Here is an 18,236-nt window from a genome sequence, read left to right as displayed (position 1 = left end):
CGCAGGCCTGCTTTTAATGCCTGCTGTGTGTGACATAGGGAAAGAAATCCATTTCTCCTTTATCAGCTTTCAAAGGCCCAGATTACTAGGGGCCAGGATGCCTGGGGGGAGGATCCTCCATCAGTACTTCTATTGTATTTTTCTGTTCTATTGTTAGCCATTTTAGGGACTTAGTGGAGAAAGGCAGGATAGAACTTTAAATAATAATATAATCATTTGCTACTACACAAACTAAAGATACCTTTTTGATATTAGGACTGAGAATTGACCCCTCTCCATCTGTCAGTCATTTAGTTTTTTGTTTTACAAGGGTTCATGTGTTCTGTATTCCCTAATGATATTCAGCAAACTAGCCAATTGCTCTGGCTTCCAGTTTACAAAACCACCAAGGAATAAGTTGCATATACAAATAAGCATGTTTACGTGTGCATCCAGTTATGGGAAACTGGTTGGTGGAGTCTTGTGTTTCAGGTGTGGGTTTTTTTGGGGTGTGTGTGTGTCCTGATCCTATAATTGACAAATTTGGGAAATGGTATGGGTTAACAGTTTGGATTTTGACGTCTTAATGCACAAACAGTCATGATTTAAGGACATGTGGTCAATGACCCACTGGCTGATCAATATTTGTATTAAAAATTCATGTTTTCACATCCCCCTCCCTGTGGCTAAATTCTTGTAATCTTTTACTAGTTAATATGTGAAGCCAAGAGAACTGCACCAAGTATAATATACATTCCAAATATTCATTTATGGTGGGAAACAATTGGACACACGTTGCAAGCTACATTTACTGCACTGCTACAGAACATTCCATCTTTTGCTCCAGTTTTGCTCCTTGCAACATCAGACGTACATCATACAGCTTTGCCAGATGAGGTACTTGATATTAATGAATTCCTAGGATATCTTTTTAATCCAGACTTTCCCTCTTCTAACTTTTGAAGGATTTAATTTCTTTTCTAGAGAATAAATAAAAATGGATGACTGTTTAATGTTTGCCTAAGATTTCTTCTGTGGCTGTAACCACCCCACCTTGTTCCATTATTACTTAAAGCACCAAAGCATTCCAACACAACTCTATAGTGTGGTGAAAATTTCCAAATAAAATAAAATTGAAATTAGAATTATTCATATCTCCCAAGTTTTATGCTAAAGCCTTTTTTGTTTTTTGGTCAGATCCTTGGTATTAAGTATTAGTAGGTCAGTAGCCTAGGAACTCTGATCTTGTCTGTCACTCGTGACACTCTTGGTTTTGTATATAAGCCTATTATATATTACTTTCTCCTGATAACTTGTACAATTCAAAAGCATTCATTTATCTTAGGTACAAGAATTATTTGCCAAAGGTTATGGAGAAATTTTTGATGTTCACTTGCCTAGTGCTGAAGAGAGAAAAAAGTTTTTTGAGGATTTAATTCTCCACCAAGCTGCTAAACCACCTGCATCAAAAAAGAAAGCAGGTTAGTATGTTCAACAAATGAAACTAGAAAGTCCCATATAGGTGGTGGGACATTGTAGATAACTACAATCAAAAGATGAACCCTTAAACTCCCTAAAAGCTTTTATTTTGGTTCTTAAGTTTTGCAGGCTCTAGAAGTATTACCAGTAGCAGCAGCAGCAGAACCACGACAGCTGACAGAAGAGGAGGTCAAACAACTTGAGGAGCAAGAAGAAGATACTTTACGTGAACTCAGGATTTTCTTAAGGAATGTTACTCACAGGCTTGCCATTGACAAACGTTTCAGAGCCTTTACAAAACCAGTTGACTTGCATGAGGTAACAGGATTTTATATCTGCTTATCAAATAAATAAACTATTACTTTGTTCCAAAGTAACTTTCTCTTTGTGTTCCTTACCACTTCATTTGGAATATATAGGTTTTATGTTGCAATAATTAATGTGTTCTATAATGCAGTAATTGAGTGATCTGTCAAGAAAACATGTTTTCTGACCTACGAAAATGGCAGTGTACTGTAGACTTTACAGGTAAGATCTGGTTGCTGGGAAGAAATCTGTTCTCATTAGAAGATAAATGATCTCATGCTGGAGACACCTGCTAACATGAACTGCTACCAGTTCACACAAGGACTCAATTCCCAAACCCAAGGCAATTGATCCTGGCCAGGCACAACCCATGCCTCCCTTGCAAGGGCTGAGTAAACCAACAACAACCCTGCAAGGTAGGTAGACTGCCACCACCCCTTAAACCTGGTCACCGACCATGGGCCAAGGGGAAACCCAAAGTGCCAGTAATAGACCTGCCAAGGATTCCAGAAAGCAAGAGCCAAGAATGCAATCCTTGTCTTGGAGCCTTAAGGCAAAATACACAAATATACGGTAGTCTGCGGCTAATTGACCAAGGTGCTGGATTCAGAGCCAAGTTCTCCCTGAAATGATCACACACTAATAAATAAGAGATAGCTTTATTAGAATAAAATATAAGTGCAAAAAGTATGGCAGTAAAATAGTTCCTTAAACCAAACACCCCCAAGGGCTAGGTAAAATACAGAGAGAGTTTAAATCACAAATAAAAACAACAGTTGTCTAGCCCAATCTATACTCACGATAGAGGTAAACCAGCAGAGTAACATCATGGTTCTACATCTCCCCAGAGATGTGTAGCCTGGATAGCAGACAGAACCCCAACATCAGGTAGGACCAAGGAACAAGACCTAAAGTCTGGGTCCTATTCTTATGGGAAAATGCCCAGCAACATCCAGGAATTAATTAGCCAATCGGGGCTTCTGATGATGAAATCTTCTGCAGCTTTCGTGCCTAATGGTCACACACTCACCAATGTTCCTAGGCCTGTGGCCTTGAAGTACCAGTCTCGGGCTGATAGGTAGGTGTTGTTGTTTACTGCTTAATTCAGCTGTGAGAACTGTTACCTCCTCGTCTCAGAGGCCCTCATTTCAGGCAAGATGCTTTCCCCCCAATTCCTTGCCACAAAACCATTTTAGAACCAGGCATTCTTGACACCTCCATTATCTGGAGAGAGTAGTGCTTCAAAGCCAAAGCTGGGGCCTACTAATTAGGCTAGTTGATTGTGGGAATGCATAAATGCTATGGCAGAAAAAAAGTGCTGGAAAGTTCTTCCATAGAAATCTGATTGGCTGTTAGGCATAAAGTTAGATGCTATGCTGTATTACTATAAATCTAGCCTTTTTCTTTGTCCTGGTGCTCCACAACCTTCCTGCTATCTTTGCAACACCTGGTGTACTGTGTTTCTTTGTTCCTGGTGGGGCCAGTGTTCCAGTGCTTTGCTGGTATGTGTTAGAGTTGGGTTCAATTAGCTTTTTTTATTTTATCTTGTCTTACAATTCCCAAAGGTACTCTTAATAGCATTTCTAACTACTTCTTACTAGTGCTCTGGCTCTTTTTATGCTGCTATTCTTATTTAATTATTTTTAATAAAGCTACTTCATATTTACCGGTGTTAAACCTTGGTACTAAACCCAGCATCTGGCCAACTTGGTTAATTGCTACTGAGTAACCTGTTACTATAGTTTGGAACTCCAGGAAGCAAAAAGTCTGGTTCTTAGCAGTTACTTTCTTTAGAATCCCAGAGATGTCTGGAGTTTAAGGTTTGGGAGTCTCCTGGCCCAAACTGGTGGACGTCAGGAGTGGTGGCAGCATTTACCTTGCAGGGTTGGTGTTAAACCCTGGTAAGTTGACAACTGCTGTTAGCCTATAAGAGCTGGTTCTCAGGGTTTTGAGACTCGGTGATCTTGACACCTTCCATTTAATTTGAACATCATTTTGTCTAACGTGGACTATAAAATTAAAGTGCAAATAAGAACCCATTCAAAAGCTGATAGTCCTTTTTCTAGGTATTAAATGACAGTGGAAGTCAGATTAAAGCACTTCAAAATTAAAATCAAATTTTGCTGCCTGTGCCTTTTACATGGGTTCAGTGACAGGAAGTTGACAATCTATACCCCAAGAAGTGTGCCACAAAATTAGACTGAAAAGTGTGGGTATGTATAAATCATTATCGGATGCTATCTCAGTTCTTGCTCACCCGCATTGCAAAAGTCCACACACAAACACGCACTTCATAGCTCCATTTAGCTGCTCCTTTTGTTCTCCTCCTTATGCCTGCTCTCTGCCCCTAGCTCCTGAGATCTTGGTTCAGGACTTACCAGTGTAAAAATAGTATTCAGCCCTAGTGTACACAACATGGTTGACTCTTCTTGCCTTTAAACTCTGTGTTGACCTTAAACAATTTCTGGCTAAGTGCTTTAAGTGTGGGAGAGAGAAGAAAAAGGACTGATATGCACAGGTCACAATCCTGTGTCTCCCTTCAAAATGTAAGCAGTAAGGAGCTCTTTAATACTCAAAGGGGAAGGGGTATAGGGAGAGCATTTTCCCTGGGTGGCATGAAGGAGGCATCCAGACAACAATGGGTTAACTCGCACCCACACAATCCTGCCCGAGACAGACAGGGATTCATGTTCTAGATTTATATATGCCTGACGGCACCTGAAGCTCCTCCTCTGCAGTTCCTATCCTGACTCACTTAACCATAGAACAGTTATACCTCTCTTCTTCGGCAGCTCTCCATTTTTCTAATACGTTTGCTTTCCTATTACATTTATACCATGCAGCCCTTTATGGGACTGTCTTGTGTAAATATAGATCCATATGGATAACTATAAGGTACCTCTTAATACCAGAAAATAATGACTTACAACTGGAGGGAGCGAAACAACTGCTGTTGTGCCCTGATTTGTAGGCTTCTTGAAAGTGCATGAACATATGAAGCTGCTTTGTCGTGGGAAACCACTGGTCTATGTAGCCCAACCTTGTTCCCTCTGACTAGCAGCAGCTGTCAACCGTGTACTTTCTAAAACTAACTTAAGTAACATTAGGCCAACATCATGAGGTGTCAAGCATTCTTAAAAACAAAAGGTTATAAGAACTCCTGAGAAGTTTTTTATATTACATTTGTAGGTACCAGACTATGTCACAGTCATCAAGCAGCCAATGGATCTTTCAACAGTTATTTCAAAGATTGATCTTCACCAATACCTCTCTGCCAAAGACTATCTGAAAGATATTGATCTGATTTGTAGCAATGCATTAGAGTATAATCCAGACAGAGACCCTGGAGGTAAGCACAAAATGTAATACTGTATTTGTAACAAATAAATATTACAGACTTACTATGATATCCAAAGTGGAAAGTTAAATGGCAGGTAAGGTTTCTTTTCTTTTTATAGAATACTGTTTTATTATCATTCGCATTTATTTAGCTAAACCACTATAAAACAGGGAATCTAAATGCTACTGTATAATGAAAACTACTGATATAGCTGCTACAAAGAATATTTCTTGTGTTAATTTTTAGATCGCCTTATCAGACACAGAGCCTGTTCCCTCAGAGATACAGCATATGCAATAATAAAGGAAGAAATGGATGAAGACTTTGAACAACTTTGTGAAGAAATTCAAGAGTCTCGCAAAAAAAGAGGTTTGTATTATAATAATACTTAAAAAGCAACTACAGTATAGCTACTCTGTGTAAAAACAGAATGCCAAATTTCCATTTCTAGCTGTGTGCATGTGCAAGCTCAAAGGTCTTGAGGGTGGCTGTAAATGCAGTCCTTTGGATCCCAGACTCCCTCCCCTCATATTCGTACGTACTGTATCAATGTAATTCAGTAATATTTAGTAAAAGATTGTTACAATAATTTTTTACTTTTAAAAGGTTGCAGCTCCTCAAAATATGCTCCGTCTTACTATTATGTAATGCCAAAGCAGAATACCTCCATGGAGTACAAGAAACTGGATTCTGAATGTGGCGAGAAACTGAAAATTTTTCCATTGCCTCTGGATTCTAGCTCTCCTTCTCTTTCTAATGGTAAGTGGTACTTTTAGTATTTCTTATTTGGTCTTTTTTTTTTAATAAGTATACAATTTCTGACCTGGTTTCAAGCCATAATTCTGTATCTTTAAACAAAAGAGATAATGGGTTGTACCCAAGGGATGGTATTCAGTGCTAGTCCTACTTGAAGTAGATCCATTGAAGATAATAGACATTACTGATTTGGGTTCATTATTGAGTCTACTTTGAATAGAACTTAGCTGGATACAACCCAATGTAAGGACAACACACATAATCAGGAATTGTAATTACATAGTGTAATGCTTTATGGTCTTTGTATGAAATCTGGTTTCAAAACGTTGATTCTTTTTGCCACTGTCTCAAGTATCGCATCTTCCCCTCCCAATTTTCCTCAAGAAGCTTTAAGCCCTCTAAACAGCATAAGTCATCCTTGAAATGTCTTTGGGTCCAAATGCCAAGACCAGAAATAACATAGCCTTCAGTGTCTACAACATGTTGTCCTTTTTTCTTCGAAAATCCCAAAATACTCATGGTCTGTTCAAAGATTTTATAGGTTATCCTTGGAGTAAGGGTGGGTAGCAATGCATAGGTAGTATATTTTATGCGAAGTATACCTGCTTTTTATAGAAAAAAATACAAACCACATCTAAATCCTTGTCCCAAGAAAATAGTGGTTTAGATACTGTGATCTGTGAGGTTCTTTCTGCATACGGATCCAAACCGGTCTATTAATGTAAGTATTGATCATACAGTATTTTTATACAGTAGGGCCCTACTCATATGGCAGGTTACGTTCCAGACCCTTGCTGAAAAGCAAAAATCGACGGAAAGTGGGATATTGCCCGAAGTCTGCTGCTGCTCCACCGTGATCAGCTGTACACTACAGCTGATCACTGTCAGCTGTAGCGTGGTGGCTAGAGCTCCCCATGCTTCAGCTATAGTGTGGGGAGCTCCAGCCGCTGTACTCCAGCTGACAGTGCTTGGCCCCTGAAGCTCCCCGCGCTACAGCTGATTGCCCCGCTGGTGCCGTATTAGCGGAACGCTGAAAGGCGGGGCACCAAAAAGCAGGGCCCTACTGTACTATTATGTCAGGGAAGACAAAGCAGTTATTTGAAAAGCAAATATTAGTTTGGATGCAAACTTTCATAACTTGTCAGTTTTCTGAAAGAGCTTGCCATGTTCCCTGTACCATTTTCTATTAATATTTGCTAGATAGGGCCGGAGGACATTCCTGGTTAGGGATGACTCCAGCTGGTCGTGACAGGCAGGGTCTCTAAATTTCTTAGTTTCCTCTTTGGGGGAAGAAGTCCCTCTCTCCATACCGGCCCTGCCTGTGGTCAGTGAAGGTTGGGTCTTCTCTGTGGTCAGAACTCCCTTTTGTTTGTTTTTTGCTACCTTTTTTGTTAGCGGGGTCATGGAGCATACAGGCATGGGTTAATTCCTCCTGTAGACAGAGTCAAACTGAAACAAAGTGTTAGACGATGGCCAGCCGGAAGGGGAGAGAACCACCCTCTAACTGCCAGTCTTGACTGTGCCTCCAGCGAGTTAACAGAGTCAACTATATGCTCCCGTGTCTTTTCAGGGATATGGGGGTAGAAAACTGTTTTTTCTGTAATTTTTTCCTCAGCTTTGGCTTCTCTTCCTCACCTTGAATGTCAGTGATTAGTCAGACGGGGGGAGGGGGAGGGAAGGAGAAAAGTTCTTCATTTTGGAAACTGAGCGGGGCGGTAGCTGGGAATCCTCCAGGGCTCTCCGTTGCTCTGCGATGACCACTTTCATCTGGGAGGAGGAGGTAGCAGGGATTTGTCCCTGGTCCCTCCATTGCTACCCAGAAGCTGCGGACGACAGCTTTTTCGGAGACAGGAGGTAGCCGGAGGCGTCCCAGGCGCCTCTGTTGCCTCAGGGCAGCGGTGAGTACTGTCATGCCAGCCCTCCTTATTTCCTTCCTTGGAGGTGGGAGGTAGCTGGGACGCGTCCCAGGCCCCTCCATTGCCTCAGGGCAGCAGTGGATTGCATCACTCCAGCCCCCTTCATCAGGCAGGAGGTACCCGGGAGTCATTGCCTCAGGGCGACAGACAACTTTGTTCCTGCCAGCCCGTCTCTCCTTCCCTCGGTAAGGGGGGGTAGCAGGAAGCGTCCTAGGCCCTCCTCCATCCCGGCAGCAGCACTCAGTCGCTAGCCGCAGCAACCACGCAGTGCGCGGGGGAAGGCGAGAGGCTTCTTAGGGGGAGTGACCCCATGGCTGAAAGCTCCCTGAACGTTCCGTGAGGTAGGACATTGTGGGGGAGCATTCTTCTGTTTTCCCGCGTTTTCTCCCTTTCCAGAGGGGCAATTACCAGTCCTGTGGGGGAGGGGAGTTTTCCCACCATCGACAGTCTCCCAGAAGTGGGTAAGGCTCTGCACAGGAAAGGAGAGAGCAACAGCAACCAAATTTACCTGGCTCCCCGACTACTTCAGTGCCTAAGGTGTTCTGGTAGGGGCGTTCACGGAGTCCTGACCCCCCCAAAAAAGTTAAATTTAAAATTAACATTAATTATACAAAATGGCTGAGACAATGGAGAATCAGTCTTCCTTGGAGGAGGATGTCTTGTCTCAAAGTGAGGGGGAGCATCAGGAGGATACTCCGCTTGGTACTTTGGCCTCAGTAGCGGGGGCCATGTTGCCTTCCCCTTCAGCCGGGGGGACTCCATCTCAGTTGGTGATGCACCTAGCTCACTCTCACAGGAAGAAGCGGCCCACTCATGGCCGAGTGTGCTCTCCTTCCCCCTCCTCAAGCTCAGTCTCATGGTCCGTCTCTTCTGGCTCTAGTCCAGCTGCGGCGAGCAGCAGGACCAAGCGCAAAGGCCACCACAGGTCTGGGAGGCATGGCAAGGGGCACTCTTCTGGGACCAGGAGTTCCTACAGAAGAGAGAGCCTTAGATTCCTTAGAGGCTGCTAGGCCTTTAGATTCTGGCTCGGAGAAGTCACAGAGAGAGGAGGGAGAATTATCGGGGGATGACGCTCCGCTTCTGACTTTGGTGCACAAGAGGCTTTATTCACCCGATACATATTCGGTGCTGATTACCAAAGCTATGGTGTGCCTGCAGTTAGAATTACCCAAGGAGACCCCTTCCCAGGTAGAGGCTGTGGACGAGGGGCAGCAAGGCTCTTCAGACGTCTTTCCTAGGTCGGGGCAGATGTTTACTGGCATTCCCTTTCCGAAGCTATTCAAAGACATAGTCAAGGAGGAATGGGAACAGCCGGCCAAACCAAAGAAGGCCCACGTTTTGTCAAAAAAAAAAGTTTATAGTCTTCCTTCACCAGGGAGGTCTTTTGTCAGCTGGTGCAGAGATGGGGGAATCCTTGCATAGATCTCTTTGCATCCGAGAAGAACACGCAGTTCGACAGTTTTATGTCGCGTTACTGGGAACCCGTTGCTCAGGATGCAGATGCCCTCTCTGCGCCCGGGCGTCTACTGTACACATTTCCCCCCCCCCGACCTCTCCTGACCAGGTTCTTACGCAGGCTCAGGGCTCTTCAAGTGCAGGTAGTGGTTATAGCTCCCCACTGGCCCAGACGTCCATGGTTCTCAGATCTGATGGATCTCAGCTCAGAACCGCCTTGGAGGCTCCCTCGGAGACGGGACCTTTTCCCTATGAGTCCGGCCATCAAAGCGGGTGTTAGCTCCACCTATCGTGAGAAGGCAAGAATGTCTTTGAAGTCAAGACTAGGGGCGTCAGGCCCCTCCCACTCTCCAGTTCATTCTTGCCTTCGTACGAACGAGATTGGAAAACTTATCATTGAGATCCTATAGCGTAGCATTTAGCTAAGTTGTTTTTGTATTTGTCTATTTGTTTTGACTGGGTGTGAACCCAGCGTCGCTTGTGTGTCTTCCCAGTCCTTCTTTCCCTACTTTCACTTACCTCTGTTGCTTGTTAGAGGTTTTTTCCCTCAAAGACCGCGGCTGCGGTTCTCCCTGATTTGGCTTTAACATTTTATTTTCGTTCTCTCTCCTGCTTGTCTGGCGACCCCCACAGAGACCGCGGCTGCAGTGTTCTGTGTTTTTTGGCCGTTTTGAGCTTCGGGAGATCGCAGCCTTTTCTCTCCCGTAGCGGTTCTGCTTTTCTCAAGTCCCGCTCTGTGGAGCCCTTGAAGAGACAGCGGCTGCCATTTTCTCCGAGGCGGGAGCCTGCGGCTGCGGCTCCCTCCAACCTTTTTTAATCTACCAGGGTTCTGCTTCCCTGGAGCCTGGCGATCCGGCTTTCTCTCCGCTCCTTTATTTCGCCGCGGAGAGCCCTGTTCCCGCCGGCGACAGCAGCTTGCCTCCTGCTGCCTCAGCCCTCACAGGCTTTTCTCGGCACGTTAGTTTCGCCGCGGCTAGCCCTGCTCCCGGCGCCGGCAGCGGCTTGCCTCTGCTGCCTTATCCCTCACAGGCTTCTATCTGCACTTTCTTTTTTGGGGTTTTTTGGAGCCGCTAGTGCGGTTATCGGCCCCGCGGCTCCCCCTGCTAGTCTGTGCTGGGCAACCCTTCCCCCCACTTCGTCCCCAGACGGCCGCCATTGCTCCTTCTCTCTCCGCCTTTTTTGATATTTTTTTCCCGCCCTTTTTTCCGGGCGCCATTTTTTGAATTCAAAATTCCCGCCTTTTTTGTTACTCTTTATTAACCATCGGATACCTTCCCTGCAGGCTATCTATCCGTATGTGTGTTGTATACGTGCTGCAAACAGACTTACACAGGGCTGACTTGCACACAAATTTACTGTGGCTGTAATCCTAGTGGCTGGATTGTATTATCAAGGCTGGAGCTCCAATCCTAGTGGCTGGATTGTATTATCAAGGCTGAAGCTTTAATCCTAGTGGCTGGATTGTATTAAGGCTGGAGCTTTAATCCTAGTGGCTGAATGATGTTATCAAGGCTGGAGCTTTAATCCTAGTGGCTGGATTGTATTATCAAGGCTGGAGCTTTAATCTTAGTGGCTGACTTGTACTAAATCTGATTTATATTGGTATATCCTGCCCCCTCTGGGGCCGTGTACCACGCCTGAAACCCAGCCTACAGCACTAATCTGAGTGTGCTAAGTCTAAATACAGCCTATAACATATTAACGCTAATACCTTAGTGCATCCTGCCCCCTCTGTGGCAGTGCACTCCGCCATCTGCCAGTGTATTCTACCCCCTCTGTGGTCGTACGCTGAGCCAGTTCGGGTCTTTACATCCTGCCCCCTCCATGGCAGTGTACTGTACCCAAGTTAATATAAGATGGCAGAACAGCCAGGCATGCCGCAATCAACCCATATGGTGCCAGATCAGCCAGGCATGCCACAAACAGCCAAGCCACAACATTCTAACACGACTAAGACCAGACACGCCAAAGCCCTAGCTAAGACAAAACATCTTTCCAGCCATAGCAAACCAAAGCGCCCACGTTACGTCTCTGTGCCAACCACCACCATAGCACCTCAGGCACACATAAGCGATATTCTCCATTCCCCTGCTGCTTCCTCTGACGAGGAAGAATTTGTTGGCTTTCCCGCTCAGTATTCGACTAACGAACCTTCCTCCGATTTACCGCCCCAAACATCTGTTCCAATAGCTCCTCGGGCACATACATCTGCCACATCCGGGCTGCAGCTGTCTCCTGATTTCCTCTCCCAACTTCAAGCCATGCTGGCATTTTTTACCCAAATGCAGTCACTACCACAAGTTCCTGCCATACCTCAACTCAACATGGAACATCGTGCGTGTCATGAAACTCACCCTTCCTGTTCACCTAACCCCTTTGATGTAGCTAGAGGCAGATGTATTGATGAAGCCTCGTATGTGGAGGAGTCAACCTTCAATGACCACGTTGAAGGAGATGACTGGAGCGACTATTCAGATCATGAGGAGGATACATCATATCGCTTGTTTAATGCCTCAGACTATCAGCCCCTGGCACGCAGGGTAGTTAATACTCTTGGTCTCCAGACAGCGCCTTCAACTTCGTCCGCCCCAGCTATCAAAGGGGCCAAGGTCCTTAAATCCCCTGCACCTACTGAACACTACATCCCGGTGCCGGACCCAATTGCCAAATTAGCCTCTGAAGAATGGGCCCATCCACTCAAAGCTCGACGCTTCAAGAACCTGGCTGACAGACTTTACGCCCTAGCCCCAGACTTTGCCACCAAGTTAGATGTCCCTGGCATAGATGAACCAATCGCTCGCCTCGTTTCATGATCGCTTTTGCCCCAGGGAAGGGGAATCCCACCTAAAAGACACTACTGAGCGACGAATAGACTTCGCCCTCCGCAAGAATCACGAGGCCACTGCCCTAGCCATGTGTGCCTCCGCTTCAGCCTCCATCTTCTCCAGAGCATCTATGATGTGGCTGGATGACCTTCTAGAGGACGCTAACCCTGATCCTGTCGCCCTCAGAAGAGCACTATTGAAATTGCGTAAGACAGCAGCTTTTGTGGCCGATGCCACTTTGGATGCCACTCAATTAGGGGCACAAGCCATGATGGCTCAAATAGTCGCTTGTCGCACCCTCTGGCTTCGCCACTGGCAAGCTGATTCAGCGGCCAGATTGAATCTGTCCAGGGCTCCTTACTCCGGATCTCTACTCTTCGGCGAGGAAGCTCTAAAGGCAGTGCTGGTTGATCCAAAAGACGCCCACAAACCGGTTCTGGCCACAGTCAAGAACAGCGACCACAGGCCCTTCAGGCGATTTCCTTCCTTCCGTTCTAACCAGCCCTTTCGAGGAACGCGGCCAGGAGGACGAGGCCGCAACTTCAGATCTTATGATCCCAACGCATTCAGGGGCTCCTGGAACCGACACTTCCAGGGCAGAGGTCAGTACCAAGGGCGCAGGGGCAACTCATCGTCCTCATATAAGGGAGGCCCTCGACTACGCAAGTAGTCTTAACGCCCTCCCCATAGGTGGCAGATTACTTAATTTTGGAGATCGATGGCTGCGCCTTACTACGGTCTCCTGGATCAGGGACCTTTTCAGTTATGGCTATGCCACAGAGTTCTGGGCAACCCCATCAGACAGATTCCATCCGTCCCCTTGCCCAAGGGCACCAGCCAGGCACAACATCATACAGACAGCTATCCACCACTTCTTGGACATAGCAGCGATAGAGCCAGTTCCCACAACTGAGAGGTCGGAAGGGGTGTACTCCCTCCTATTTGCTGTCCCAAAACGAGATTTATCATGGAGGGCGGTATTGGACCTCAAGTTTGTCAACCGTTTTGTAACATATCGCAGGTTCAAAATGGAATCACTCCATTCCATTACGGAGAGTCTGCATGAAGGAGACTTCCTGGCTTCTATCGACCTTAAGGAAGCGTATCTCCATGTGCCCATTTGTATAGCTCACAGGAAGTTTCTTCGGTTTGCTTTTGGCCACCAGCACTTTCAATATAGAGCGATGCCATTTGGCCTCTCCTCTGCTCCAAGAGTGTTTACCAAGGTGCTACTTATCCTAGTGGCTTACCTCCGGACCCAAGGGGTTCATATCTACCCATATCTGGATGATCTGTTAATACGGGCCAAGTCTGAGGAGCTGGCTCATCATCACTTAATGATCACCCTCAATGTTTTGCAGGCCTACGGCTGGCTTGTCAACTTTGACAAAAGCCATCTCCAACCAACCCAACGCCTACTACATCTGGGGGCAATGTTGGACACCCTGCAGGCAATGGTCTTCTTGGCTCCAGATCGCATAACTGCCATCACAAACATCGCAAGGTCCCTGATGCAACAAACATCCGCAGACGTCATGCTTCTTGCCAGAACGCTCGGGATGTTCATTTCTACCATCCACATTGTGCCATGGGCTCGAGCACACACTCGACACCTTCAATGGACTCTGTTGCCGTTTCAACAGGACATTGCCAGCACCAACCATCGCAAAGTTCGTTTGAGCCCCGCACTGCGCCTCTCCTTCCGCTGGTGGACCAAGGTTCAACACCTCTCCAAGGGCACGTCGTTCAGAGAACCCCGCAGAACCGTTGTAACCACAGATGCCAGCCTCATCGGTTGGGGAGCCCACTGCAACTCCCAGTACGTTCAGGGGGTTTGGTCCACCGCGGAGCAAACTCAAAGCATCAACTGGCTGGAGCTAAAGGCTGTCCACTTAGCTCTACGTCATTTTCAGTCTCTGTTCCCTTTGGACCATGTGCTCATTCGAACAGACAACACGTGTGTAAAATCACATTTGAACAGACAAGGGGGCACCAGGTCTCGTCCCCTGCAGGACTTAGCCTCCCTCATTTTTGTCTGGGCAGAACAACATCTACAATCCCTGAAAGCAGAACATCTCAGAGGGATTTGGAATGTGACAGCAGACTGGCTCAGCAGACAACAGGTATTTCCGGGAGAATGGAAACTTCAGCCATTTTCCATCGTCTCCAATGTCGGTTCGGCGCCCTCTCAGTCGACCTGTTTGCTTCCAGTCGCAATTGCCAGCTTCCCAGGTACTTTGCCCGATACCTGGACTCAACAGCAGAAGCAGTGGATGCTCTGACAACACCGTGGCCAGACGGTCTATTGTACGCCTTTCCTCCCATACCATTGTTAGCCAAAACCTTGAGGAAGGCGCGAACCGAGAGGGCACAGCTGGTTCTGATAGCACCATTTTGGCCACGCCGACCGTGGTTTTCAGATCTTCTGGCAATGTCAATGATGGATCCTTGGACACTTCCAGTCAGGCCAGACCTTCTATCCCAGGGTCCAGTACTGCATCAGGACCCTACTTGGCTCCATCTAACAGCGTGGCGTTTGAACGGGGACATTTGAGGTCAGCTGGACTGTCTGACGCTGTGATTGATATTATTTTGGCCTCGAGAAGACCATCTACTACTTGTATTTATCAACATACCTGGGTGGCTTTCTCCAAGTGGTGTCAGTCCCACCACCATGATCCATCCCAAGCCACTGTGCATCAGGTGCTGCAATTTCTTCATAGCGGCTTTATGATGGGACTTCGACCCAACACTCTACGTCGACATGCGTCCACTCTGTCGTCCATTCTCTCAGTGTCCTTTCCTGGAGTTCATATTTCCTCACATCCGTTCATCAAACGCTGGAGTCGCCCTACGCTCTCCGCCTGTTGTCCATCGGTTTCCTTCATGGAGTTTGCCGAAGGTTCTGCAGGCTTTGCAACGCCCTCCATTTGAACCCATCAGATCTGTGCCCCTACGTATGCTGTCCTTCAAGGTCTTGTTTCTGATCGCAATCACATCTGCCAGACGCGTTTCGGAGTTGGGCGCATTGTCTTCTGCTCGACACCTCTGCGTCTTCCATAAGGACTCTGTTGTGCTGAAGACTGATCCTTCCTTCCGTCCCAAGGTCGATTCAGTTTTTCATTGCAACCAGGACATTGTTTTACCTTCCTTTTGCCCGAATCCTACCCATCCGCTCGAGAAGGCTTGGCATTCGTTGGATGTTCGGAGGGCTCTCAAGACATACCTGTCTAGGACCCAAGAGATTCGACGAACGGAGTCTCTGTTTGTATCCTTTCATCCAAGGTCTATGGGGCATAAAGTATCTAATTCTACCTTATCTCGTTGGTTAAGGGCATGCATTACTTTAGCATATGAGTCCCTGAAGCTGTCAGTTCCAGCTAGTATAATGGCTCATTCTACCAGGTCAACTGCCACTTCGGCTGCTTTTGCCACTAATGCTCCTGTTGCCGATATTTGTAGGGCTGCAGTCTGGTCTACCCCACACTCGTTTATAAGGCATTATAAAATTGATCGTTATGCCTCTGCTGACGCTTCTTTCGGCAGACGAGTGTTACAACAGGTTCTTAATAAGGATTAACACGTGGGTGGTTCCTCCCTGTATGGGCTGCTGTGGTACATCCCGCTGTGATGGCCGGACTCATAGGGAAAATGGACCATTGGTCTCACCTGAAGGGTGATTTTCCTATGAGTACGGACATCACGACCCTCCCAGTTGGAGGATGACTATATATTTTCTAATGTGTTATATATTACTGTTACGCTATTATATTTAAATTTAAGAGTGAAGTCAAGACTTCTAGTTCTGTTATACCGCTATGTTGCAGTCATGTTACTATGCATGGTACTATTGTGTTATTTTCCTGCTGCCAGGCCGGTTGGCCTTGTTCTTGTATCTTTAGATATTTCTCCTTAGACTCGCTGCGAATGAACTGGAGAGTGGGAGGGGCCTGATGCCCCTAGTCTTGACTTCAAAGACATTCTTGCCTTCGCACGATAGGAGGAGCTAACACCCGCTGTGATGTCCGTACTCATAGGAAAATCACCCTTCAGGTGAGACCAATGGTCCATTCTCTCCCATTTAGTACCTGCTGAGCATTCAGGCAATAGAGCCAGTGGTCCCCTCAGAGAGGAAATCGGGGGTCTATTCAATTTCAAAAAGGATGGTGATACCAGGGCCATCTTAGATGTAAAATGGCTCAACAGGTGGGTGGCCAAAAGACACTTCAAAATGGAGACTCTGATCCATAACAGCGGCTCTAAGAAAAGGGGATCGGTTGACCTCTGTGGACCTCTGTGAGGCGCACCTGCACATTCCAATTCGCAGGCAACAAAGGAGATTTCTCAGATTCTCATATGATGACAGATACTTCCAGTACTGGGCGTTGGCCTTCGGACTCTCCTCAGCACTGAGGGTCTTCACCAACGTGCTGGTAGCCTTGGTGGCCCATCTTCAAACTGTGAGGATCTGTGTACATTCCTACTTGGATGACATATTGGTGAGCACCATCAGAGATCCAGTCCCAGATGGACACCCACCTCACACTAGGCTGGCTCCAAGGGCTGAGTTTTGTGGTAAACACAGAGAAGAACATACTGATCCCATCCCAAGTGATTTCGCACTTGGGGGTACAGCTGGACATGCACCTCTTCTGGATGAGACTCTAAAACTCAATCAACTGCTTCAGGAAACAGCCTCATCTCCCGAAATGGACCTGATGCTCCTAGCTCAACTCCAAGGGCTCATGGTCTCGTCATTCAACGTGGTCCAATGGGCCCAATTCCACTTGAGGATGCTATAACAGCTCCTGCTACCCCACTAGGAAGCCATTCTATTTCGGCACAGATATTCAGTAATGATTCCCCCAGCAGTGAGGACAAGGGGTCCAGGGGTCAGCCTGGAAAACCCGCAAAGAATAATCATGACCTCAGATGCAAGTCTGTATGGATGGGGGGCTCACCTGGATCACAAGGTGGCACAGAGCACCTGGTCAGTGTCTGAATCGGAGCTCAGCATAAACGTACTGGAGTTACAGGCCATCAGGCTAGGCCTGAGGGCTTCCACATCAGAGACCAAAGAGAAACATCTCCTTATACGCACCAACAACTCATCTGCAAAAGCTTATGTCAACAAACAAGGGGGCACTCGATTGACGGGTTTGATGCTCGAAGAGGAGTGCCTGTTCGGATGGGCGGAGAGACAGCTGGCCTCCCTGAAGGCCGAACACCTGGCGGGCACAAACAACTTTGTAGCTGACTGGCTCAGCAGGACATTGATCAAAGAGGCAGAGTGGCAGCTGAACCCAGCAGATTTTCACCACGTGGGGAGACAGTGGGGCAAACCAATAGTGGACCTCTTTGCCTCCCCCAAAAATGCCCAGCTGGGCAGGTTCTTCACTTGAACACCATGTCTTCAGGTCCATGGCATAAACGTTCTCAAGATACAGTGGCTGCAAGGCCTTCTCTATGCTTTTCCCCCTTGAGGGTTGATACAGTGCACAGTTCAGCAGGTTTGGACCTTCAGGGCAGAACTGATCCTTGTGGCTCTTTATTGGCCAAGACACCCTTGGTTTACAGAGCTGTTGAATCTGTCAGTCAGGACCCCATGGCAGCTGCCAACACAACCGGATCTCCTGTTACAGGGTCTATTATGCCATCCTTGGCCAGAACTATTCCAGCTAACAGCTTGGAGGCTGAATAGCTCTGGCTGAGCGACATTGGATTCACCAGGAGAGCGTTAGACACTACTGGCTTACCTTAGACCAGTGTTTCTCCAACTTTCAACATGCGCGTACCCCTTTTGAGACATTGATTTTACCAGCGTACCCAACTTTCACAAAAATAATTGGGAGAGGGGTAAGGTATTATAACACATTCGTAATTCCTATAATTTTATATGAAATGTTTGTAAAAAAATAAATACAAAGTAATAAACATTTTAATAATAGAAATAATATTTATATAACAAAAATATATATTCAAAGATATAGAAACAATTCATATACTAATAATTAAAATAACTATTATTCAAACAAAAAAAACCATTCTGGAAATAAAGAGTAATACCCTACTTACCAGCTTCCCGGTGTGAACATTTTTGTAGTCGAGCATACTCATAAATATCTTTGTGGCGCCATCTGTCTGTTTGTAGAAGCGTTTTTTGGTGGCCAAAGTCATAGC

At 46.4% G+C, this 18,236-nt stretch overlaps 1 protein-coding gene across 4 annotated transcripts in view; it reads left to right on the top strand.

Annotated features, from left to right (window-relative positions):
- The window catches only part of ATAD2 (ATPase family AAA domain containing 2), an 85,610-nt gene that overhangs the window by 52,519 nt on the left and 14,855 nt on the right, over positions 1-18,236 (top strand). For all 4 annotated transcript variants that reach the window (XM_061606038.1, XM_061606046.1, XM_061606055.1 and 1 more), the window contains exons 19-24: positions 691-876; positions 1,325-1,460; positions 1,580-1,776; positions 4,954-5,113; positions 5,351-5,473; positions 5,711-5,863. In XM_061606038.1, the coding sequence (XP_061462022.1) occupies positions 691-876; positions 1,325-1,460; positions 1,580-1,776; positions 4,954-5,113; positions 5,351-5,473; positions 5,711-5,863 (955 nt within the window). The remainder of the gene's footprint in view (positions 1-690; positions 877-1,324; positions 1,461-1,579; positions 1,777-4,953; positions 5,114-5,350; positions 5,474-5,710; positions 5,864-18,236) is intronic.

This window comes from Rhineura floridana, chromosome 1 (assembly GCF_030035675.1).
Source record: "Rhineura floridana isolate rRhiFlo1 chromosome 1, rRhiFlo1.hap2, whole genome shotgun sequence".
NCBI lineage: Eukaryota > Metazoa > Chordata > Lepidosauria > Squamata > Rhineuridae > Rhineura > Rhineura floridana.
This window is presented reverse-complemented; position numbering and strand designations above follow the sequence as displayed.